Raw genomic sequence first — 26,511 nt, 5'->3', positions numbered from 1 at the left:
TACAGAAGTGCAATTTTATTTAGTCATAGGAGACTTCCCCTCCTGCCACACACAGGCGTGCTGCAGAATCAGCCAGACCCAAGTTAGCTAATGAGGTCCTGTGTTCAGCATGTTTCCATTCTTCTTTCTCTCCTTCCCTTTGTCTCCTTCCTATGTGTGTCAATGAGATGGAAGTCTTTGGAATTGTCACTGGTGTTTGCCACTTCTGCATCTGCCCATACTCAGAAAGGGGGTTTTGGTATTTTTGGTCTTGGAATGCTCATTTATGGGTTAAATCTGCATATTGGGCGGTTGTGACATTCCAGTGTTATAAGAGAATTCCCTTATCCTGCCCACGGAATGGTATGGATATAATTTCACCACTATTCCATTCCAGTCACAATCCTGCCCTTCCCATATCTGACTAATGCCTGATCTTTCATGGCACAGCTAAACCAGTGGTCAGCCTAGCCTCATGCTCCATAGTGGTGGTGGTGGGGGAACCCCATAGCTAATTACATACCTTCAAGTTACTTTTTTTTTGGTTAATGTTGACATGCCTTCTCTCGGAGGGGGGAAATTTTTTTGCATATGTTGTGGACATGTTCACATTGTTTTGGTGCTGTTTTTTTTCCCCTGGCACCACCCCGCACCCTTTGAACTCACTGACTTTTGCTTCATTTGTCCACAGTCTTGATGAATCCTGTGGGCTGTGGTGACCAACATCAGTCTGTTGCTGATGTCACTATACATCTGACATGATGACATAACAGACAAATATTCAAATCAGGTAGGTTGCCACAGCCAATAGAATAAAGTGGCAGCGAGGACAGATGAAGCTGAGCACAGCAAGGAGGGAGAAGAAAGGAGGCCTCAAGCTAAGCAAGAGGGTGTTGGTGTTTTAGCCCAACAACAGAGTTTTGTCTTTTGGGGGCACTCCCGAACAACTAATTTCCAGCTCACGTCAAGATGCCAAGTCTGAAAGGCAAGTATTTTGGGAGAGGGTGATTTGTTCAACTGCATTGAATGTGCTGCTTTCGAAATGAAAACCAGATCACAAAATATTTGATACAATGCAAGGGCTACTGTTATGGTTCTAGGGATTGCTTGTGCATAAGTTGCCTTTACTCATGGCTAGCTTGCATGGTTGAACCCTTTCTGACAGAGCAGCCCCCTATCTCGTGGCTGCTTCAGTCGCTGGCAGAATCCGTCAGTGGGCGTTTCTTAAACCGCTTCCAACATAAAAGCTGCTTGACGCCCAGTCTCCTCCCCCGTTGCCTGCGCGAAAGCTTTTTGCGCACTGTGGGTGTGGGCAATGGAGCACTTGTCCCCTCTCCGCTTGTCTCCTGCGAAGAGTCCTGGAGCCACCTCTCCGCTTCCTCTATCTCCTCCCCTTCTCCACTGGTGTTACGCTGATTTCCTTCCCCAGCGTATGGGCTATCCCTCCTCCTACTGGGACCCTCTCCACCATCATCTGGGAGCCCTCTCACCTCCTCCTGCTCCGATGGCAGTTCCCTGACAGCTACATAGAGGGGTGCTGTAATGCTCTGGGAGAACACTACAAGGCATGATGCTGTGGAGGTGCCATGGCTTTTGCACCTGATTCCCCCTGCTTTTTGCCTTGCACAGCAGACAGCAGGATATCAAACACACACACACACACACACACACATAGACATCCGCACATTATAGGGCAACCAATCCTAACTCTCTGACAAATACATCCATATGAGAGGCATGTATGCGACATGTTTGTTACATTTACATCTCAGGCGTGAACCTACAAAACAACGGGCATGATCCAACCAAACTGAAGCAGTAATACTGAGTTCAATGGAAGAACTAGCCACCTGCTTCAGTCTCTCCCATTGAAGTCAAAACACTTGGAGCTGCATTGCTTTCGGTGGATTGTGTGTGAAGCAAGCAAAACTAAGAGTAATATTTGGTGCACACAATCATCTGGAACAGCCTTCCCCAACCAGGTACCCTCCAAATATTTTGGACTCCAACTTCTGTCATAGAATTGTAGAGTTGGAAGGGATCATCCTCAATCATAGGCTGTGCTAGCTGGGGTAGATGGGACTTTTAGTTGAGAACGTTAGGAGGACATCAGGTTTGGGAAGGCTGTTCCGGGCAAACACCATAGCCATGCTAGGTCATCTTGCAGGTGGGACTACAGATGTGATTATTAACTAGATCAAAGATAAATTATAATCATATCATTTTACATAAAGACACAGCGCTCCTTTTGAGTTACTGTACTAAAGAAAGGCACTGTGATGAAACAGTGACACTTTCTGAAACACATTTACAGTATTATCCTACTTGATTGACATCAATGGAGATTGCTAACCATAAAATAAAATGTTATATTGTTTTCAGGATTCTGCATTCCACAAGAGACAGGAAAAACAACAACATGTCAGAATTCATCCATTGACTTTTAGGTTCTATTAGCAATACCAGACTAGTTATTGCGGTATGTGGTTTGGCCTGACAATGCCAACACAGTATCTAGTTTGGTTTCGATAATGCCCACAGTGTGCCACTGATACTGCAAATGGCTGTGTCCTTCCCACTCATGTCAGTTGAACTTGCCTTGTGTTGCGATGTCACAGTGTTCCACATTCCTGGCTCCTACTCGGCATCATTAACTGCCAATGGCAGTAAAATGTGGAATGTTATAACATCACAATACGATGGAAGTTCTACTAGGTAGTGCAGAGGAGGAGGGATTAGTTGCAATGGTGGCATTCTTGAGTTGTAGCCATGCATTTACCCAGAATGTCTAATTTGGTCCACAGTACATACAATTATTTTAATTCTTACAAATCTAATTTTCCATGAGGTCCCGTCTCCTCCTGTCTTATGTCATGCTATACTCATTTTTTTTAAAAAAAGTGTGTGAACAGATATTTAACCTGCTGACTGTAAGAATAAAATGTGTCTAAATTCCTCATATTCTGAAAACAGGAATTATTTCTCTGTCACCCCACAGCAAAACATGAAAAATAAAAATATGGCAAAAATTACACAAGACCTTCCCCCATTCTCTTTGAAACTTAAGCCTGGGAGACTGTGTCACGTGTTAGTGTTTTCCCCCTTTCTCTTATTATATGCAGGTGATGAGTACAAATCTTTGAGCTGAAGTAGATGAATGGAGCAATACAAAGTCTCATAATTGCTTTAGGGGAGGGCGGAAGGGAACAGGAAATGTATTAAAATACTCACTTTGACGAATCTATGAAGTATATTACAAGAGCACCAATACTAAGAGCGAAGACTAAGACAACCTGCAAAAGTGAAGAAGAAGAAAATGCAATCACTTTACGGGCTACAGCTGAGGCATTCATTATTCAAACAAACAGGAATGAGAAAACAGTGCAAAAAAATTCATGGTTCCATTTTAATTGCCTTATGCTTTACCAGAAATATGAATCATGCTTGCAGCGCTTGACAAAACTGGGGACAATGCTGGAAATGTATACAACCAGAGCTTGCCAAAGATATCTGTGGGCCTGAAGAAGAAAATCCAGGTGGCATCTACTGGTGGTAATATAATAATAAACACGATAATGGACAATTTACTGCCCTTTAATGGTGTCCTAACATCTGCAACCTAAGGCAGTCTACCGCGCCCTAATATGAATCATACAGACATCCCTTATGTAGATGTTCATGTGCTTTGGGGTTTTGTTCAAGGCCGTATTTTCTCAGGAAGTGAAGCCTTTTAGTCCCTGGGGTATGGCGCTCTCAGAAATATGACCACAACTGCAGAACACACTTTTCACTAAGACCTGTCAAAGCACCTCGCTGCTCTGTTTAATCCACCTTGGGAAAACCTCTTTGTTGACAAGAGGACTTTTAAACATTTTGAGAGAGGATTCCCAAGTAGGCCTTGTATGCCATTTTGTGGCCTATTGGATTATGGGCAGAACACAACAGGGTATGACAGGTTGCGGGCGGAACCTTGTGGGGTAAATAAGAAACAACAATGTTATTTGTGGGTAATTGTCTAAGTGACCAATCTACACTATTTTATCAAATACAGTAAAGACCTGAAGTATGTAGGATAGGTTTCACTCTGTTCATAAAACAGGCAGCTATAGATTGCTTTTTATGGTCCTTACGTCCTGGAGAGAGTAGTGGTCAACTACATTTTTTGTTTTTCATTATGTTCACAATAATATAATGTCGAAGGCAATTATACAAAGAAAGCTTCATACAAACGGTTTCTTTGTGGTTTCACATTAATCCAGCACATTTACTATCACGGACAGATTTTACTACAGACAGAACATAAGCATGATCACCTGAGACTCTGGCACCTGCTAAAAACATTCCTGTTCAGACAAACCTACGTAGGTGCTGAGAAAGATGAGGTAATTTTAATCTGTTTTCATTTTTGGACTTTTGTATGTTTTGAAGCAGGGCTGTGGTTTTTTTTCTTGATTTTACTGTTTTGTCTTTTTGTAAACTGCTTTGAGCACTTTTAAAATCAAGTGGTGTATAAATTTCATTAAATAAAAAAAAACTAAGAATTTTGAAGACGTATGTGCATGTGTGTGTGTGTGTGTGTGTGTACATTAATCAATATACCACAGGCAGAGCTGCTAAATTATTTGCACAACTGAGTAAAAGAGAAGTACAGGGTACTGGTCCGTAATCTCTTTCTGGATGCAAGAAGGCTGTAGCTAAAGATTTAACTCCCCATTGGGTAGAAGTGGGATTAAAAAACTGTTTTTGTAGAGCAAGGAAGCAAAATATGTGGGATTTGATGATAATGAGCTAAAAACTGCTTGGTAATAACAGAGCTATGATTATAGAATATTCGAAGGGGGGAATAGAAAAGCCACAGGGGAAATGTTTTGTTTATAACAACGTATGTTCAACCAGTGGATTTAAAATCAATTATAAAAATGAATATGCTCTGTCTCTCTCACTAGCCTATATCCTTTGCCCAGTCACATACCCTCAGGTCGAAGCACGCAAAGGCCTGGAACATGAGTGTCCATCTTGCACGTCTCTTGCCTTGCTGATATCTTTAAATTGTCCACTTGTACCAGTGGTGTAGAGATATCATCATATGGAATTGCTAGTTTCACAAGCCAGAGTGTGTTTTGAATTGTACATGCCTCTCTCTGAAAAGGGCACATAACTCATGCAGGAGAGCAAATGCTTAGCAGACCAATGACCCCAGTTTCTCCAGTTAAAAAAAAATCTCAGGTAGGCAGACTTGGAGAAAAATACTCTTCTTTAAGACCTTGAAGCAATGCTGCCAGTCAAAGCAGAGAATGCATGACAAACTTAATGGACTGTGGTTTAAGGCAGCTCCTTACAGTTTATATATCTCACAGACGTCAGAGCCAATTTGACAGCTGTGTACATCTCTGCCATTTGTCTGCTGCTGAGACTGAGAAGCACACGTAGCTTTGCCTTAGACTAACAAAAATCAATACTTTATGCGTGGCGGGGGTGGGTCGGGTAGGGAACAGAAATCAAACCCAAAAGGAAATACTGTCCAGGGTTATTAAAAATCGCAAAGGCCTTGTGAATCTTTGCAACAAGCCCCCCTTTTAATGCAAGATACCTGAAACAGTGTGAGGAGCACCAAATGAGTTTACAAAGGCTTTAAAAGAATCCTATCTGAAAAAAATATTTCCACTCGACTCCCTAAATCAATTAGTTGGATTTATATAACTGCTTAGCCAAATCAACCACTTAGGAAAGTAACTCAGTCAGATGTGCATTTTCTATTTTGCTTAATTGACCCGAACAAATAAAATGCTTAAAATCAAAAGTTTTTGGCTTTTTTCTTCTCCCTACAGAAATCTCTCAGAATTACAAATGAGCCAGGAAAGGATTTAGGGGACCTAGTGCAAATAGGAAGAGGGGCTTCCAGCAGAGCAATACAGTGGTACCTCAGGTTGCGAACTTAATTCGTTCCTGAGGTCCATTCTTAACCCAAAACCGTTCTTAACCTGAGGCGCACTTTCACTAATGGGGCCTCCCGCTGCCACCGGTGCGCTATTTCTGTTCTCATCCTGAGGTAAAGTTCTTAACCTGAGGTACTACTTCCGGGTTAGCGGAGTTTGTAACCCGAAGCGTTTGTAACCCGAGGTGTTTGTAACCCAAGGTTACAATATTCTCTGATATCTGGTGGTCACCCTGAACCTATCAGAGAATGGAGAATTGAACCGCCACACTCAGAACCCTTCAGGTCATTTTCCCTTTGGAGAAGTACTAGTAGACAATTTCTCAGTGATGCTTCCCTTCTTAAAAAAAAAAAAAAAAAAAAATGTTGTCAACAAAACAGTCTGCATTAACAAAAATGTTTAGGCACACAATCTGTGCAGGAGCCTGGCAGTTACATACCTTAAGCCCTGAAGTGGGGAACCTTTTCAGCAAAACAATGGGTGTGCCTTTGTTTGAGAGGCTACATTTCCACCATGAAAACAGACACATATCTCTATCCCCCTTCGAGAAATGACCATGGTTCAGGAACTTTAGAGGAGAGTGTGGCATGGGGACAATGAGGGGTGTATTGTGTGTGGCGGACATGGGCTGGTGAGAGTTCCAGCCACTGGATAGAAAGTTCCGGAAAGATGCATTTTACTGTTGGGCCTGAGGTTTCCTCACCCCTGCCTTACGCAAACAAGCCCATCCTCCTTGGTCATACTAGGTCAACCAGGAGACCAGAAGTAGAGAAGGGATGTGTGCTTCTCCTCAACTATACCTAGACCAGCCTGCTTCTCAGGATGCCCTGCCAACTTCTTCAGCTCTGTAGCCCCTGCCCTGCTCAGAACTGCTGTACACAGGCCTCAAGGTTTCATCAAACATGGTTAAGCAGCCCCAGGGGATTGTGGGGTGCTATCTGGGACCATCGACAAAATCAGCCATGCAGTGAGGAAGAGACTGCAATGTTCTCACAAAACAGGAAATGAGTTAAAACGGCAAAGGGTGTTAAGTGTGTGTGACATACTTAGAGATAGTCAATGCAGGGTGTGGGTGTGGTGGGATCTTATATTGTGGTAAATTCTGCCTGTCTTGGGCCAAGGAGGAACATAGGAAGCTGTCATATACTGAGCCAAAACACTGGTCCATTAGTTCAATATTTTCTACATCCATGTTCATCGACCTTGAGTCCCAGATGTTGTTGAATTACAGCTCCAATCATTGTCAGCCAGCTTAGCCCAGTGGTCAGGAATGACCAACAACATACAGAGACCCAAAGCTGAAGAAAACTAGAATTTTTCAGACAGGGGTTTCTCCCAGTCCTACTGGAGATGCTAGGGACTGATCCTGGGCCTTATGTATGTAAACCAGATGTTCTCTGTACCACTGAGCTATTGCCATTCATCTCATGATAACAGTTGAATCCCAGAATTAGTAGGTTTAGGAAATTGCTGCTCCCCACTGATTTTTTTTAATATTTAAATACTCATGCATGCCTCTCTTTCCTCCCATCCTTCCAATCTAGCCAGTTCCCGTGGGTCTCATCCTGCAAAAGTCCCATGGCTTCCACAATCTCCTGGATTGGCTATCAGCCCAAAACATTTACAAAATAGCTGTTGCTATCTTGAATGCATTTCCTCAGAAGAAAAGACTGGATTTTGGCAGAGTTCCTTTCGCAGGCATGTGTTTCAGGATTGAGGCCTGCGTAGTTTCTGAATGCATTGTCAGAGGGCAGACTGACTGCAAGACAAGGCAGGGAATAATTAGCAGTTAACTCCCCAGAGAGATGGAGGGGAAAAACAAAGGAAAGAGAACCTCTGTTCTTCAAGCCATCATTCAGCTGTGTAATAACACTTTCTGAAGTGGGGATAACAGTTATTATATATGGTACACTGAAGCTCCATGAAGGCACAGTCCACAGAAAAGCTAACTAGGCCTTGCATTATTTTGTTTTTGTCTAACGAAAGAAAAACATTAGTTCTTTGGTGTACAACTTTTCTGCTCTGTGCACGTCAGCTGGGTAGAAATGATTTACAAAGATGCTTGTAAAATCCCAATCGCCAACAGATTCAGCCGTCTTCATCTCCAGATTTGTATCCTCATTAGAGCCCTTTCATTCTAATTTTATGCCCCCATTTGAATAATGCTTTACTATTCATTTTGACAGAGCAGGCTGTTCTTGCAGAATCTGAAGCAGCCGTGCTTTCTAAAAGGACTGGTGAACTGAAAGAAGAAGAGGAAAGCCATTTCTCAGGTAGAAATGGTGTTCTTCTTTTGTTGATTCTGGTGCATTGCAATGGTTACCGTAATTGATACTTAGGCAGCCCAGGAGAGGCAGCTCACGCGACTGCTCCTACAACACTAAGGTCACAAAAAACAACATCTGCTGACATGGTCAAGGTGACCCTCTGTGGTTCAGGGTCAGAGAACCTGGCCAAACCAGATTGGTGGAGGCTTTATAATCTACCTATCGTAAGATGGGAAGAGTGTGAGGTGCTAAGGCAGGGGGTGGGCAAAACTGTTGAGGAAGGCATTCCCTTGGGAAATAATCTGCATGGGATGTCGCATGCCAGTGCAGAGCTGAACTAGTTGATCACAGATGGAGCCAGGGGCAATTTTGTTCTAGATTAATTAATCCAGAATAAAAAATGGTCCTGAATCTATCATCTCAGAAGTAAGCCCCATTGGGTTTAACACCTACTCTCAAAAAGAGCATTAAAAGAAAATAAAAGTAACCCAAAACAGTGCATCAGATCAGTGCAACTGCTCGTCTGGAAAGCAAATTAAAGCAATTTCTTCTTCATTTTAGTGTGCTATATACATAACCCAGAGAACTAAGAAAAAGTGAAGGGCAAGGAAAGGAAGGAACACAAAGAATGGAACCCTGATAGGATGGATATTTACATGAAACTGCACAATACATTTCTTGCCCACCTAAGGAGGTTAGATGCTATGAATGTTTGGTCAAACTAAATCCTATTGCATTCAATGGGATTTACTCTCAGGTTAAGTGGAATTTGAACTGCAGCACAAGGCTTCCACCTTATGAACACTGACCTGGGTGTAAACCCCGCTGAATATTGTGGGATTCACTTCTGATAAGTATGCCTTGCATAAGACAGTTGATGTAGAGTGGAATTCCATGCACGCTTTCCTGGCCGCAAGCCCACTCAACTCAATGGCCTTAATTCCATGCAAAATTGAAAAACAGGACCATGCTGTACTTCTACTGCTATATGTTCAACTTTCCCTGCTAACCTACAGAAAAAATGTCAAGGCTGTGTACAAACAACATTTTATTATAGAATCCATTAAGACTAGGTACTTGTAGTAGTCCCCCCCCCTACATAGTCCACACACAGTCTAGATCTACTGCATATTTTTTTGCCCCTGAAAAGCACTTCTTGAGAAATTGGTTTCACTCTGGAAATAAAAGCACATTGCAGATTTGAGTCTGCGTTTCCCCTCAATATGTCCATTTTAAAACAGATGTAGGTGGTTCTGACAATGGTGGGTGGGTTATCTACCCCTGCCCAGTGATACTGCGGGTGGGCATATACCAAAACTGCAATCACCACTTCCTCCTTCATTTACCTGAAGCGTGTGCAGGGAAGAAAAGGCATGGGTAACCTAATCAAGGGGAGGGTTTTCAAATGTGGCTGAGCATGCATGAATCCAGATTGAAAAAAACTGTATGTTTATGCTACGATCAGGTTAGTGTGTATGCAGCCCAGCCTTCCATTTACTTTCTCATTTTCAAAGCATTCTAGTCAATGGCAAATCCACAAGAAAGACACTCCCATCTGTTAGCTGGATTGTGTATTTGAATTTAATTGGGGGGGGGGGGTTGTGTGAAAATGCCTAGCGAGCAGACCAACAGACGTACAGAGAGCTTTGCCAATGCAAGTTGCAATTTAATTAGCAACAAAACAAATCTTTCTGGAATAGTTTGCTCCTGCTATGAGTTTGTTTCTGCTGTAATGTTGAATTACCAATCCACTTGGTGTTTAAAAAGCTTGTTACATCGCTCTTCAAGTGGCTGAGGAATGTATCTGCCCTACATAATTTATTTTAGTTGTACCAATGTAACAGACATCACTTCTCACAGAGGATCCTGGGAATTGCATTGTGGTGACATAAAACATTTCATTGGAGTCTTAACCCTGTTTTGGGGTGATACATACTCTATAGCTGCATGTGAAGATATGCCTGACTGAATCTCGCTTCAATGGTTCTTCTGAGTTATCTTGGCAAAGTGAGAGACTGAAATGCTACTCCAGTATTGTTTTTCTGCTGTCCAATGGTTTGACAAGAGAAATAGCCCTCTCATCTTGAAGGCATCAATAGCCACAGCTTTCAGCTGTAGATCAGGAGGAATGCAGTCTGAGGGATCCATTTTAACCTGATTTGTCCATGGGATTTGACTGTTCCAACCCAACTATGTCATGCCCATATTCAACTGCTTCATCAACCATCTGCTTAGGTCCAAACCACTTGTGATACATCAGGATTTGTTTATTTATTCGTTTTTAAAAGCCCAGCTAATTATACACAAAATTATATAGCCAAATTCACATGTGGAAAATGTATAATATGTATGAGTCAAGCCCCATGCTGGACTAAATTTCTGCAGCATAATTTTATAAGTATTAACACTAAGTATTTTTACACAGTTACATTAATTGTTGTAGGCATCTGTTTATATGCAGCATACTTTTTAAAAATGGAGTATATATGCACATAAAATTATACGTATCATGTGTATAATAATGCATATAATATGGAAGAGTTGTTTGTTGTACTATTAGCAAAACCATTCAATGAAACCCCTTCGTGGAAAAATCCATGCAGATAAGCTCCATGTCGAGATTTTCAGAAAATTCCATCCATACCTCCGATAGCCCCCACTTAGATTAAATAATCTAAACTCAGAAAGACAGTGGGAATCATACATAAAGTTCTTCTGCTTGAATACAATGAAGTGCAGTTGTTTCATAATGCAATAAGACCTAGCCTGCCTTTCATTTCAACCAGAGTATAATTGGTGATAGTGAGTACAGAAGCACATAGCCATATTATTCTTTCTTAGTATGTTGCTGCTAGAGAGAAAAAGATTCTACAGATTGTTTTCTATTGTAACTATAACAATGGTCCCATCCTCTCATACGGCCCACAACTACTGGTGTGAAAGGAGGTCTAGGAGACCTATCCGCTGATAGCTATGGGTGAAGAATAAAAGATAAGGTTACCAGACTTCACTGGATTTACAAATCAGTCCCCATGCAAAATCCATTGAAGTTGAAAAGCGTCCCCGGATTCATTGAAAAAAATCTTTAATATAAGAGCCTGGGCAGAAGATACTATCTAAGGGTGAAGATGTGAAGCAAATACTCTGCGTCCACTTGGAGAAACATGACACATCTGATGCTACAGTTACACTCTTTGGTCATTGTCACTCTGATCTCCTAGACTGGCCATCTAGTGGTCAGAACACTCCTCTGCAGAGTGTGTGTGTGTGTGTGTGTGAGAGAGAGAGAGAGAGAGAGAGAGAGAGAAGGAATGTGTACGTTAATGTGTACGAGTTAAGGTTTATGTATGAAAGCTCTTCAATTTTCTGAACTATATCCAATAAGTGTCCTCACCGTTTCCCCATATAAGATTCTCACAAGCTGTTACTTCTTATGAGCTTTATGTGCAAACAATATGTTGCACTAATTTTGTTCGTTCTTCAACAAGTCTTTAACCGTGGTAAATTCTTAGAGGAGTAGACCACAACATGCTAAATTTCTTTTCCAGGCACCCAATGAACCACCTTCAGCACAGGACCAGATGAATATGCCCAACTCCACTGAAAGAATAAACTTGTGCAGATTTCCACACATTGGGGGGGGGTGCAGCTGTCCCCCACAAGCGCAACAGCTTTTGTCTTATAAATAAAGTAATGAGTCCAATAACATTTTACTAGCTTATTCACTGACACATGCCTATGATAGTCACATGCCCAGATTAATTTTCCTAAAAAGAAACCATTTCCCCCCTCAAAAAAAAAAAAGGCTATCCTGCCTAAAGAAAATATTTACCCTATTTAACTAGGTAAGTGGTTTTTACAAGACCATATTAAGCACTTGCTAAACTCAACCAGAGGTTCAAGGAAATATACTGGCTTAAGATATATACATTGCTTCTTAAAAAAAGTTTTGACCCCCTGCAACAAATTTTCAAGCTATCTGAAATTATTATATACAGGACACCCACCTGCACCCTGCCGCTTTTGAAAATGGCAAATAATCAAGATCAGAAATTTAAGTTGTACTCCTTGTGCAAACATCATCTGTAGACATGGATAGAGTAGCTTCTTTGCAATCACTCAAACAAGCAAAATAATTTTCACAACAAATATATTCACGAAACAAGTTATAAATAACACTGCTGTGGCCTCAGCTTGAAAACTCAGGCTCACACTTGATTCTATGCATGTTTAGGCTGATATTCAATGCACACTTATCTGGAAATAAATCCAGCAGGCCGTGCTTAAAACATTTAGCTCAGCTGGTAGAGCATGAGACTCTTGATATCAGGGTCGTGGGTTTGTGTGGGGGGGGTACCCTTGTGGTCCCTTTTAGGATGAGGCTGAAAATATACTGGCTGCAATGAAATCAATGTAAGACAAAGGGGGTCATGCATAACTTGTATACCCAAGTTAAAGTTGGATGTGTTGGGGAGGGGGGAAGCATGTGGAATTTACTCAGAATTACTATTATATTTTCAGAGACAATTCTTGATTTCGATTCTTTATAGAGACCTTACTAAAAGTGGATTGTTTTATCCACGCTCCAACAACCACCCTCTCCATCCAAATTATTGCCATTTGTTAGCTAAGTGATATGTGAAGGGCATGACATTTTGCAGGGGCGTAGGGAGAAAGTTGGGAAAATCCAACTGCATGAAAGCTAATCTCTAGTACAGCTATGCTGGGTTCCTCCCGTGTGATGCTGGGTGATTTAAGCATATTCAGAATCAATTCTAACAATCCAATAAACTCATTGTAAGATTCCAAACGGAAATACCACAAGGAAGGAAAGTTGGTCCTCTAAAACTGTCAGTTAAAGAAATGAAGTTCAATGGTAGGGTTTAAAAGCTAGATGGTGGAGGAGAAAAAAAATACCCATATATATAGGCCTGGCATCAGCAGATGGCATCAAGCTGCCATGGTCTGAGGTAGGTTGGGATGAATGAATCAGTCTGTCTTTGGTCCATGATTGTTTCTCATGTGTTCATTCATTTCCATTCCCTCCTGTTTCCATCTTAAACTCTGGGTTGTTGTTGTTGTTGTTGTTGTGTTAAGAAAAATACAAAAGATTTGCATTTAAATATGTATTTTAGCACACTACATATTTAAATATTTTATATTAAAAGTATTTTATTTTATGTGCTATCATAATAAAACATATTTAAATTTAAAAATCTATTTTTAATGCATATTTTAACCCAATGTATTCCTTTCTAAACACATTGAATGTGTTATTTTTATGCATTTTAGAACATGTTCTGAGCTGAGACATATATCACAAATGTTGGAGATCATAGAATCATTGAATTGTAGTGTTGGAAGGGACCATTTAGTCCAACCCTCTGCAATGCAGGAATCTTTTGCCCAACACAACTCACAACCCTGAGATTAAAGGTCTCTACTTGAAAGATGATCGCATGTATTAGTTTCAATCTAGACATAGGTCTGGGTGGCGCTAATTAGTTCAGTCTGCTTAAAAATGTGGGCCAAACCACAGTCTCTGCCATCCCTAGCATTAGGTCCCTGACACTTGCCCTGGGCTACCAGGCAGCTAGGTCTTGTTCCCCACAATGCCCAAAGTGTAGCATCACTTACAAACATTGTGGGAACTAAATGGCAGCTAGATCCAGCCACCTCATGCTGCTCTGAGCATTGCTTTTGCTGCCATCCGCCATCACTGCCAGGTAAAGCCACAATCCATCAACAGAGGGCACTGGGGCAACTTAGGGCATCTTTGCCCAGGGACCCCTCAAATCTTACACAAGCCTTGTAAAGATGGCCTTCCAAAACCTGTATTTGTCTGAATATCACATGAGCAGCACTACTGTGAAGTACTGAAAAGCAAGCAGAATTTAAGATCATTAACTACAAGGGATATGCAAAACATGTCTCTTTATTTCTATGGATTCTGCCACCTTCCTCCATGCTGAACTTCATCACTGCCTGGTTCAGAATACAAATACAGGACACAAATCTGCCTGGCTTGTAACGCTCAGATGAATTATGAATCAACTGTCATTTCCCCCAGAATTTTAACAGCTCAGGGGAGAAAGAGAGATTCGGCACATATGCAGAATGGGTCTTTGGTTGAAAGCCTACTTTTTGTCCAAGACTTTGGAAAGGCATCCGAACGACTGAGATAATGCACAGCACTGCAATGCACACCACATGGTCAGTAGAGAGACCAGACTAATAGAGGTGTAGCAGAGGGGCCAAGACCAGGGAATCCAGCCCCTTCGGTTCCCCCATTGTGTGAGCTATGAGTATATGAAGAGGGCTTATCTCAGGAAATGGAAACACCCAACTCAGGGCAGTGAGCAAGTCTAACCTGTATGGCATATGGGCAGGAATGGGGAGTCTGTAACACTGACATTGTTAGGACTCCAACTCCCATCAGCCTGAGCTGTCACAACAATGATCAGGGATGAGGGGGGTTAGTAGCACACAGGCTGAATCCACAAATGACATCCATCCAGTTGCCAACTCAACACCTTCTGCAAGCCTCAGTCTTGAGAGGTGCTTGAGAGGTGCTCATGCTCATTAGCCAGAGCATATTCTGTGAGCCAGGAAGGCTCAGTTAGGAAACAACAAAAATGTATGAACAGAATGATTCTTCCATAACCGGCTCACTCCATTGGTTCTTACTAAAGGGGGAAACCTTTCTCACTGACTTAAGGGAAGCATTTTTTATAGTAAGTAAGCCTCCTTGAAAATAAACACTAGAGGAGATACATTTACTATGCCCTAGTTAAATTAGTCGTGAATAATTACAGTGTACTGTTGATCACATAACTGAAATAGCAAACACTGAATTGCTACATTGCTGAATTAATCAAGGGAGAGTGGGCTAATTAAGAGTAGGAAATCTGCTGGTAAGGCAGTTGAATAAAATGTGTCTGAAGGTCAGTTTTAGAAGGTCTTTTCGCAAAGCAGCTTTCTCTCTTCATTAGGGTTGTAGAAAAAAAATGATAACTTTGCCTAAGAGAACAAGAAAACCACCATAAAGCCTATACACAGTTTGTGGAGTGGGTGAAGATTGTGTGTGTTTGCTTGCCTACCCACCATGCCTTTCCGCAATTAAGACTTCATATGCCAAGCAAATGCATGAAGAAATTAATTTAAAAATTGTCCAGTAGCACCTTAGAGACAAACTAAGTTTGTTCTGGGTATAAGCTTTCGTGTGCATGTGTGTTACCTTAATCGTCTTCAAACATTCTGCAATGCTTGTCATACAAGCAACCACACACACACACACACACACACACACGTATGTCTCTTCTAAAATCCGAGTTGCAATAATCCCCGATGAGGATGGGAGCAGTTCTGCTCTCCCCTGTCTGCCATGAGGCTGAATGCACTCTCCCTAATTCCCTACAAAACCAGCAAGCACAGCAGGGGCTTAGTAAAGAAGGTGAGCTTCCAGCATGAGACCCTCAAATGTTTTTCTCAACAATTCTGGGTAACGGGCTTCCCCGCCCCCTTTCTTTTCTCCAAACCCTGGATGCTGAGTCATGTATCTGCAGGGCCTTAACATTTAGAGTGGTACCTCGGGTTACAGACACTTCAGGTTACAGACTCCACTAACCCAGAAATAGTACCTCGGGTTAAGAACCTTGCTTCAGGATGAGAACAGAAATCGCGCAGCGGCAGCAGGAGGCCCCATTAGCTAAAGTGGTGCTTCAGGTTAAGAACAGTTTCAGGTTAAGAACGGACCTCCAGAACTAATTAAGTTCTTAACCCGAGGTACCACTGTATTGTATCTTGATCCAGGCTCTCCCTAGTTTCATATATTCTTTCGGGACCCAAAGAACATCCACCCAGCCCAGAGGGTGGCAATAACAGTGAGGGGTTTTTTTGGTGGTGGCCCCATTTGTGGAATGTTCTCCCCAAATAGAATTGCCTGGCACCTGCTATAATGTATTTTCACCACCAGGGGGGAAATCTCTTCTCTTCTACCAGGCCTTTAAAAATAGTTTTTAACAGTTTAAGATTATTTTACTTAACTCTGACTTTGAACTTATCACCTCTCTTCTTCTTTTTTACCTGTTCTGAATCTCCAAACGTTCAGCTTCATTAGATGACCCAGGGTTCTAATGTAATGAGAGAGGGAGGGAATTCCAGCCTAATTCTTGATATGTTTTCAGCAAGAAAACTGAGGGTGGCAATTTTATTGCATTTGAGGGGAGGGGGTGCTAGAAAATGGATTTCACAGATACGTAGCTGCTGTGTTTTGTTGGATATCAGTAATCAGTCTGACTAGCGGATAATCAGTCTGACTAGTGGATATCAGTAATCAGTCTGACAAGTGGCAAAAGTCTTCAAACACCTGTGCTTTTGTTAATCTAGGACACCCCAAAAGTTGTTGAGCTTTTCTGAAATCCTAGTAATTTCCTGGAAAATCAGGACGTATGGCAGCCCTATATTAATCTGTAGGTTAATGACAGGTGATGGGGGTGGGGTGGGGGTGGGAACAGTATTATACAGACATTGTTGCTTATAGTACACATGCTCATTTTCCCCTGTAGCATAAATATCTCTGATCAAACAGGTTCTGCAAGTTTTTGCTGTGTTTCAAAGGTTAGAGTGGGACAAAAGGAAATGGCTACATAATGACAGGTAACAATGGCTCTATCAAACCATCTTCAACTATCTTAAAAACCACTGTCTGACTCCACCCTTCTTAAGCAATAAACCTCTCAGCATTTAAATCCTTAAGGCCTGCTGACATGCACCCCCTTGCCTGCAGTTCACAATTCATTTATTATTAAGGTATCCTCTCAACAGGTGAGCTGGTGCCTAGAAAGTCAATGAGGTAACTGGGTCTTCAGAAAAGAGACATTTGACCTTCACTAAATGATAATAAAGTACCAGTGTGAGAAATAATGACACAAACACAGCCACACACAATATACATATGCCGTAGATACACGGAGAACCTCTCAGTGTCGCATTAACTCCACCCAAGACTTTCGCTTCTTGCCTTTGCTTGACCGCTTAATGGAATACAGTGTATTAATAATTTCTCCTATAAATATTAGTGCAATTCAAATGGCTCCTTATGTCATATGAATCATTCTGGCTTTATGAACCAGTTAAGATCACAGGGAGAGAGGGGTTGAGTACCAGTCTCTTTTCACAAATATATCTTGAATTTTCTACTCACTGTTTCATATCAATTTTTTTTTTTTAGTGACTCTTGAAAAATGTGGGCTGACTGATACGTGCAATAATAATAATCAGGCAAATTACAGTGTACAGTAATCATCAACATTCCATCTTTTAAGTTTTGTCTGTTGTTATAATAGTCTCCTCTGTTTTACATGCATTATAAAATGAAATAATAAAAAAGCTTTAAGGTAAAGGTAAAGGTACCCCTGCCCGTACGGGCCAGTCATGTCCAACTCTAGGGTTGCGCGCCCATCTCGCTTAAGAGGCCGGGGGCCAGCGCTGTCCGGAGACACTTCCGGGTCATGTGGCCAGCGTGACAAAGCTGCATCTGGCGAGCCAGCGCAGCACACGGAAACGGCGTTTACCTTCCCGCTAGTAAGCGGTCCCTATTTATCTACTTGTACCCGGAGGTGCTTTCGAACTGCTAGGTTGGCAGGCGCTGGGACCGCGCAACGGGAGCGCACCCCGCCGCGGGGATTCGAACCGCCGACCTGACAATCGGCAAGTCCTAGGCGCTGAGGTTTTACTCACAGTGCCACCCGCGTCCCTATAAAAAGCTTTAACCCCCCCCCCAAAATCCCATCAACAGAAGTCCTTATTTCCACTTCATAGTAGTGTTAGAAGTGACCAAGGGGCCCATTTGTAGCAAGACAGGAGATGGCATTGTTCCAGAGGCAACCAGGGCGGCATCTCGTCATTTCCAACCTTTCCGTGACCTTCTAATTCTTTGCTGCATTAACAGCTGAAAAAGTAAATGGCGAAACGTAACAAATGTTCCATTTGATAATGTTTAAATAGACATTGCCAGAAAAGATAATGCTTACTTGAATGGAGCATTCTTGAAGCGAACACTATTAATGTACCTAATCTGGCTTTGTGCTCCCTTCAAAAAGAGGATTCTGTGCTTGTATAGCACATCCCTAAGGACTTCCTTCTCCAGTAATTCATTGCCTTATAAAAGGGATGGCTGCTAGGTAGAATAATGGTAGAATAACTGTATAACTTTGTATTTGATTATTTATAGTTCCCCAGCGGATGGATTTTTGTTCCAGGACATGTTAGGCCTGGAATAAATCATATATCTAGCACTTGGACTCTTAAAACACTTTTCATGTTTTTCTTCTTTTTCAGCCTGTTTTCTGGTGGGAACCAAAGGAGATCCAGTAAGACTAGTGACATTTCTCAGGCTTGCTTCAGAGATTTAAATGCAATTTGCCATGGTGATCTCCGTTAAAAAACAACAGCAACAAACCAGCACTGACAACAAACAGCAATAGTTGGGAATAAATGATGAGTTGGACGTGCTGCTGGAACCATTTCAATGTAAGTCACATTGGGCACAGTGGTCCCACGAGTGGAGGAATTCTCACCTTATTTCTCTACCACACCAGCCTCCCTCAACCTGGTGCCTTCCCAGATTGTGTTGGACCCTAACTTCCATCAGACCCAGCCAGCTTGGCCAATAGTCAAGGATTATGGGATTTGTAGTCCAACGGGACATGGAAGAAGAAATGTTGTACCCTGTACACTTGACAACTTGCAACTGAATGGTAAGTTCCTAAAACTATGATGGTAGAAGAAGAGAAAGCAGCTGAATCTTTTCCTCTCTGTTCCTTCTCTGGCCTTTTCACCCTTAACCTTCAATAGCAAGAAATGGTTGAGAGGAAATCCTCCTCCTTCAACGGCAACAACAGTAAAGCCGTCAAATAAAATTCATCTGGAAATTATATATTGCACAGCATCTCTATATTAGTTCTTAAATGTGACCTGGAGTTTAGAAAAACAGCTCAGTCAGTGGATCATAAGACTCTTAACCTCAGAGTCTATGATCAGCTTCAATATTATTCATTTTTCCAATTACATAATGTAGCCATTAGCTAAACAAGAAATTCCAAAAGAATATTTCTACTAAGAAATGTAAACACAGCGTCTTTGCCGACATTTATGTCAGCGAAGATGAAAAAGAAAGGCAGATTTCATTTTAAACAAGGAAAATCAATTGCCAAAATAGCAAAACAGTGGACGACTGATGGTGCACTTGCTAAATATGTGGGTTTATCAATTTCCCGGCATATCACGGACAACTGGAAATGCCAGATTAAAACTAATACTAACTGCCAAGGCCAGGAAATGAGGCAGTGGCCAAAAAGCTTGTGACTATTTACTAAATGAAATTAAAAGTAGTAAAGTTTATGAATGAAACAGCAGCAGCAATAATATAGCAGTTTTGTTATTCATACTGCTTCACATTTATTATCTCAAAGAGCAAAGGTAAACATGTTGCTATAAGAAAAAATTCCAAAAGTCCATATTCAGATATTCTTTTTATTAGCTCATACGAAAGATAACAAAATACTGTTCACTACTGTTTAGTGTTCCCTAGAACTCTTAATAAAACTAGATGCTTAAAACCCTGGGCAAGATGGAGGTGGGAAAAGGTTCCTGGTGTTTTTTACTGCATCCATATCTGCATCTGGTAACTTTTAAGATGGAGTGTGGGATGAGCTAACAGACATTCAAAGGAAGTGCTTTCAGGTTCCAAGCTGCACCGTGGCCTTCTGGGAAGAAGAAACACATGATGGCTGAGTCCCCCATGTCTGCAAATACAGCAGCCAACTGTTACTCAGTTCTGCTTCCATCCTTGGGCAAAATAGATCGGTTCCTTTAATAGATTGAAAACAGGAACAAAGAGAAACCATGTATTTCAAAGGAGGTAGATATTTTAGGTGTGATGCCAGGTAAAAACTAAAGTCAATAGTAGCCAAATTGGGTAGCCTTACCAACCGCTAGGCTAAGCTACTCAATTTGGCTTCTCTAACTGCTAGGAAAATCTACCAAGAACTTCTTGGTTCCCAATTCATTCTCTTAGAGACACCATGCTACACCAGGTCTCAAAAGGACTGCACTTTTTCTGAACCCAATAGGATCTCATGAAGTTGTTTCTCAAGTGCCTAACAGGAGAAAGGCAGGTTATAATTAGAGTAAGTTCTGCTGAAACCAAAGAACTAATTCCAGAGCAAATGGCTGTGGTCCAGCCCCCATGAACACATGTCAGGCACTCCAACTGTTGTCTATGGCAAGAGGAAGGGGGAAGCTTTTGTGCAGTACAAAGCTGTCAAACAGGGAGAGATCCATGCTCACACAGAGCTCTGGATCACGGCCAATGCATTTAGGATCAGGGTGTCAAAAAGATTAAATCATTCCATCGATTTTATTTTTAATTGTATGGCACAGCCTCAAAAAGAAAAGAAAAAGCCCTGAGTCATGCTCACATTCTGCTGTCAGGTGCCCAGTGCTTTGTGTTTCACTTTGACATTTTTGCCTCGTAAATTAAGCTTTAGTAGAATTTAGTCTTTCCAGTAAAATACATCCTTGGCAGAATACCAGGAGAGATTCCAACCTCAAAATATTAAGCATAATATAAGTACATGGAGGAGAGATAATGATTACAACAAAGCAGGTGGGATTTTTAGGAAATCAAGTCCAAAAAGTGTCTTGCCATCATCATTACTGGTACCATATTCAGTATACTTGCACAGTTTTTACTGAAGCAAATGTGAAACTATAGCTGCAAATGGGGCGCCACGGCAGTTGTTTCTATTACACCCCTAAGAGCAGGCACGTTGATACACGCGGAATGGATGTGAAACTTCTCCACCTTGGACAGAGAGGCCTGATCCAACACAGAAATTCAGCAGCAAATGCTTTTAAGGAATGGTGAATTATTCCTTCCTTGATGAAGCAAAAATACTATGAAAAAAGAGTGCCAGCTCTGCAGCACTGGATACCTACGCTCTGTGTTTCCATGCTGAGAAACACATTTGCCTTCAAATGGTCTGTAGACTTGAAACTGAAACATCATTAATCTTAAGCAACATGCCACCAGGAAGTCTACGCTAGACTGGGAAGACAGCTTAAGTTTGGGGTGGTTTTTATCTAGTGTCTTCGGTTTTTATGACTGACATTTTCAGCTTAGCACTAAAACAGGAAGCAGGAAATCTGTGGACCAGATCATACCAGTGACCTTGCTCTCTTGTTTCAGCCTAACCACTTCTCTGGCTTTGACAGCTATCCCTGGCTCCAGTTTTCTGCTGTACTTGTGCCAGCTCTGTTTTGACATCCCTCATCCACTTTCACATTCGACTCAAGGGAATCCTTCACTCTCCACGTGCTCCTGCCTCCTCATCACAGCAATAGCTCTGTTCAGATTTTGTGTGAACTAAATACGCAAGGGAAGAGTTCTAGAGGCTCCCCATGCATTTTAGAACCCTTGAAATACGGGTTCAAAAGCACATGAGTAGAAGAAGCAGCTCACTTTAGGAAGCTGCTCTTCAGCTCCAAGAGGAGGGCCAGAACAACAAAAAGGGGGCAGAGGCAAAGCACTCATTCCTGCAGCCCCACCTTGCTTCTTGGCTGCACACAGAATCGGGACATGTGAAGGGGACTTGTACCAGTTCTTTGTGTGGCAAATCCATCCTCACTCGCCCTCCAGTACATTTAATTAAAATGTGGGCACTCCTTTATTGACGTAGCCTGAATTCTCCCTTGCGTTCATACACAATTACACAAAAACTCTCCTTTGCTTTATGTGTACAATTAATTCCTCTTACCCTCAGACTGTGCTTTACAGCTGCCCTATTCCTGATCAAACAAAAAACAGCTGGACAAACCTGATAATATGTTCAACGTGGGGGCGGGGGCGCTTGGGCCCACTGCTTGCTCAGCTCGCCAACCTCCCTACAAGACACTTTACTTGCCCAGCCAAGAAATAGTCCCAGCTTCTCCCACCTAATTTGTGTCCATTTTCACCTCCCACCCCATCAACCATGCCTCCTTCTCCCTGCTCCTTTTCCAGAACCACCCTCCCTTGCTCCCAGACTGTGGTAACCCACCTGCATCTTCCCCCTCCCACACATTGCAACTAGTAAGCACCCTCTTGACCTTATGCCAAATTACAAAGCCACCACCCCTTCTATCTGCAACCTCTTTCATTTTCACCCCATTTCCACGCAACCTCCCTCCTCCTTTTTTTGCAACTCCCCATTGAACTCCTTATTTTTACCGTCATCCCTTTTCCCTCCCCGATTCTTCCAACTAGCCATTGCACACAGAGCACCCCCATTTCTATGCCTCCTCCTATTCTGCATCCCACTTTGCATTTATATATTTTACTAAATATTTTAAGATGAATAGAGTCTTAAGTGCAAGCCTGTCAATTCAGTTCTGTACTGGTGAGCACAGCATTTACTTGTGTGAGACTGAAACTGAAGTGTTATGCCTACATATTTGGGAGCCTATACTGAACTCAATGGCACTGGCTTTTGAGTAGATAAATATAGGATCCTGCTATGAATTACAGTTCTGCAGGACTGTTTATGAAACTCGCTCATCTTATTCTTCCACATAATGAAGGGCTCAGTCATTGATCCTTGGAATAATCTGAAATCTACATAGCAGGCAAATCCAAACAACATTGCTACATCCTCCTGCCATCCATTTTAAAGACTCGCTTGCTCTGAGAGTCAAAGGGGAGACATCCAGTTCAGAAAATGACATTTTCAGGGACATTTGAGATCCAGTATTTCTCTGGGTTAGAAATTCTACCTTCATCATGAAAAGAACTCCACACACATACTGCAAATAAAAATAAATAAAAGCAGGCACTCAAAGTAACTGTGTGTGTTAGAGAGAGAGTTCCATGTAGCTTTGGCAGGAACTAAACAAAAACTCATTACCAGAGGCACTTCAGGAGGCATTTGATCGCAAGGGGGTGCCAGCAGAGCATCACAGAGCACAAGAACTCTTAGTGCAAAAATAAACACCAAAGCCTGCTTCCGAGTGTTTGTCACAGGTTGTTCTGACACTCTGAAGGAAGCAAGATGGAGGAACAGAAAGAGAGAGAGCACGCAAAATTGTTTCTTTTAGAATGAGTGCCCCTTACTTCAAAATATCCCATATCCACACAGCTGAATGGGATCTCCTCTTGTAGGTTCCTGCCATCCACCCTCACAATGAAATTAATAGCCGTTCCCTGACTAGGTGTTGTCCCTCTTTGCTGCACTGCTATTCTGGGGTGCTGTTTTGTTAACTTTGTTACCAGCTAGCTTCTGGTTGTATTTTTGTGATTTTAATAGTTTTGGGTTTGTTTTGTTTTAAAGGCGGTATTTGTGTAACCTGCCCTGGGACCATTCACTGAAGGATGGGCTATTAATTACAAAGAGAAAAGGTGTCTCCAATTTCATAGACTTTGATCCAGCCATCCTAGTGCAACATTTCCATTCAACTCTGCCAGGCTTTCTTTGCACCTCTCCAATACTTATCCTAGTGGGGGAAGTGCCATTGCACTCAGGCTTACTTCTGAGTAGACATAGACTCATAGAGTTCAAAGGGACCGCCAGGGTCATCTGGTCCCACCCCTCAAATGCAGGAATCTTTTGCCCAATGCCTAGACTTGCGCTGCTAAAAGAGCACTTTTTTTAAAATGAGCCAGTTGTGTGGCTTATCACTCCCACCTTCTCATTGGTCTGCTGCTGCTGCCACCATCCTCACAATGGAACTTAAGAGCACCAGAGCTCCATTGCAGTGGTGTGTTTTGGCAGCAATGGGGGCAGGAACTGGGAGTTTGGCTGGGGACTGCCAAGTGTTGACTGTTTATGAAGGTGGCCCTGGCAGATTCTGATCCAAACCAGGCTGGCGGCGCTTCCTCTGTGGCCTTGGGGCAGCATGAGGCCTGGTCACTGCAGGGTGGCATCTGGCATGATAAGCATGCACAAGGGAAGTGGATGCAAACAGCAACCAAGAGGTTCCTGCTCCTAACTCTGGCTCCGCTTTCTTTCCCCCTCTGTGCCCAGCTGCACCCTGCTGCAAGTAACACACTGGATATCAGGCAGGCAGCCTGGCTTTCCATGGCAAGGAGAAGCAAGCAGGGGCAGGTGAGTGGAGACAGTGATGAGGATATTCTGGTGGTGGGTGGCGGGACTGAATTGGAAAATTAAAATTCAAGGGTACTTTGCATCAGAACATTTCTCAGTGCCCTGGAGAGTGTTCAAATTTAGCATGCTTATTTTACTCACATTTAGTAAACTGCTAGGCTCACCGCCTGACACCCATTCACTGCTACTTACAGACTGGGGAACAATTCACAGAAAAACAAAGCAAACTGGGAAATGTTTTGTTTGGGAAAACTTTCTGCCCCGTATCACTCATTCAAGCAGAGGAAGGGATACTTCTGGTGGATGAAAGTGTCCCCTCCTGTTGGTGATGCAGGATTCCAAACCTCTCTCTCTCTCTCTCTCTCTCTCTCTCTCTCTCTCTCTCTCTCTCCATTGCTAGTAGTGCCATTGAAATCAGAAGCCATGACTGAAGGACGAACCAGGAAACAGGAGCGAAGAGCAAGACAGAAGTCAGGAATGAAGGGCAACCAAGGACACAGGGATACACCAGAACTTGGGAAGACCTTATTCCTTGAGAGCAAGGCTTTAGCAGGCCATCTGACCGAAATACCTTCCTGCCCAGGAAAATCCCTAATAATCCGAGCAAGGGGTCCAGTTTGGTTGGAGTAGCCCCCCCCGCCAAACAAACAGCTAGGGGGGGATTGACTCCAGGTCGACACACACACTCCACACGGCTCGTGAAAGGGAGCGCTGAGCAGGGGGACACCGTGATAGAATATATAGTAGAGGTAAAATGGAGAGAAGCATACTCACAAAAATAACTCTTGCTAAGTCTGACCTTTAAGACATTGAACCGAAATGACTGAGAATTGTAAGTAAGCAACGAACTTTACTTTTCTTTCTTCTTCGCTCTCCACTCCCCTGCTTCCTACAATACTCTCTAAGGTGTATTAGGATACTTCCAATTATTGTGGATATTGCTTCTAATCTCCACTATGGGCCATGGCAAGCGGCCAAGGGACCTGGATGAGGCAATGCCTCCCCCGAGGCCCAAACAGTCCAAGATTGATACTTTTTTTCTTAACTGTAATAGAAATAATGAGGAAGTTAGCTACATGGTTGAAACTCACAATCGTTTTAGTCCTTTAATTGACCTCGCAGCCGATATAGAAGTGGAGGGGGTGAACTCGAAGACAACGAATAATGCCAACGATAATGACAAAGAGGTGAGAGCCACCTCGAAGGGGGAGCCCGAGTTGGCCCTCGGCGATGGCATGGGACTCGATCATTTCCAATTAATAACCAGGACCCTGCGCTGCATCTTTAAGAGCATAAATGGGATCTCCATGCAGGTGGATAATCTCCACCAAAAGCTTGAGGCCCATTTGCTAGAGCTCCAGCTCAACCACTCTCTGCCTCCGAGGGATTTAAAGGGACAGAGGTATACCTCCCTTATTAGACATGAAAGTGGTACTGGTGGTCACCTCCTAAAAACTCAATTGGACTCTCAATCTCTGATTTTACAACCAAACAAAATATGTCTAACTATACACAGTAGGGACCCCAGGTCCCCAAGGTGGAATAATTCGAGAGATGTCAAAGATCATCTGAGGCAACTCCTTCAGATTTGGCCTCCGCTAATAGACCTCAGTACAGTGAAACTTTTAAACTACCACCATCGGCTCCAAAAAGTATTGCTCTCCTTCCAGTCTCCAAAAATTCCCTCCATACTGGTTAGGCGTAAAGCGTTTCTGGCCACCTGGGGCATCTTCCCAACAAGAGTCTTTAATGACACCAGGATTAAACCTCTCTTCCGCAGCACCGTACAAAAAGGTAGCTGCCCGCCAGACAGGCGCGACTCAGTCTTGAAACTCAAGTTGTCCACCCGGGAACCTCACCCTCCCTCTCAGCCCAAGCTTCCTGGTTTATCTACTCCAGCAACAAAGAAGCATGACCAAAGCGGGCCCAGCCATCTGGATATCTCAGAGGAGAGGGACCTTATTTCATCCTATGGCGAGTTGCCATTAGTAGAACAGCAGGAAGTTATAAACAGGCTTGATACACTCAAGCAGCATCTTACACATGTACTTCAAGAGAAAATCTCCTCAAATCCTGGACATAGCAACCTATTAAATCAAAGGAAACCAGTTATGAAGGGGCTAACACCCCAGAAACCCCTGCCAAATACTGGGACTCCAATAACGGATGATTTGGCAGTCTGCCTGG

At 42.6% G+C, this 26,511-nt stretch overlaps 1 protein-coding gene and 1 long non-coding RNA gene across 18 annotated transcripts in view; one reads left to right on the top strand and one right to left on the bottom strand.

The window, feature by feature from the left end:
- Positions 1–26,511, bottom strand: part of KCNMA1 (potassium calcium-activated channel subfamily M alpha 1) — a 546,631-nt gene that overhangs the window by 293,907 nt on the left and 226,213 nt on the right. For all 14 annotated transcript variants that reach the window (XM_083440310.1, XM_083440306.1, XM_083440312.1 and 11 more), the window contains exon 3: positions 3,211–3,272. In XM_083440310.1, the coding sequence (XP_083296436.1) occupies positions 3,211–3,272 (62 nt within the window). The remainder of the gene's footprint in view (positions 1–3,210; positions 3,273–26,511) is intronic.
- LOC310677532 lies at positions 778–24,806 on the top strand. Of its 4 annotated transcripts, XR_014511238.1 has the most exons (5): positions 778–964; positions 4,260–4,361; positions 8,102–8,188; positions 18,524–18,715; positions 24,725–24,806. It is a non-coding gene; the product is annotated as an uncharacterized lncRNA (long non-coding RNA). The 4 variants fall into 4 exon arrangements; XR_014511240.1 differs by lacking the exons at positions 18,524–18,715; positions 24,725–24,806 and adding an exon at positions 11,731–11,871 and having other exon boundaries at positions 780–964; XR_014511241.1 differs by lacking the exons at positions 18,524–18,715; positions 24,725–24,806 and adding an exon at positions 8,744–8,791 and having other exon boundaries at positions 780–964.

This window comes from Podarcis tiliguerta, assembly GCF_965153285.1.
Source record: "Podarcis tiliguerta genome assembly, chromosome: 5".
NCBI classification, from domain to species: domain Eukaryota; kingdom Metazoa; phylum Chordata; class Lepidosauria; order Squamata; family Lacertidae; genus Podarcis; species Podarcis tiliguerta.
The sequence above is the reverse complement of the archived record's forward strand: the minus strand, read 5'-3'. Positions and strand labels throughout refer to the sequence as shown.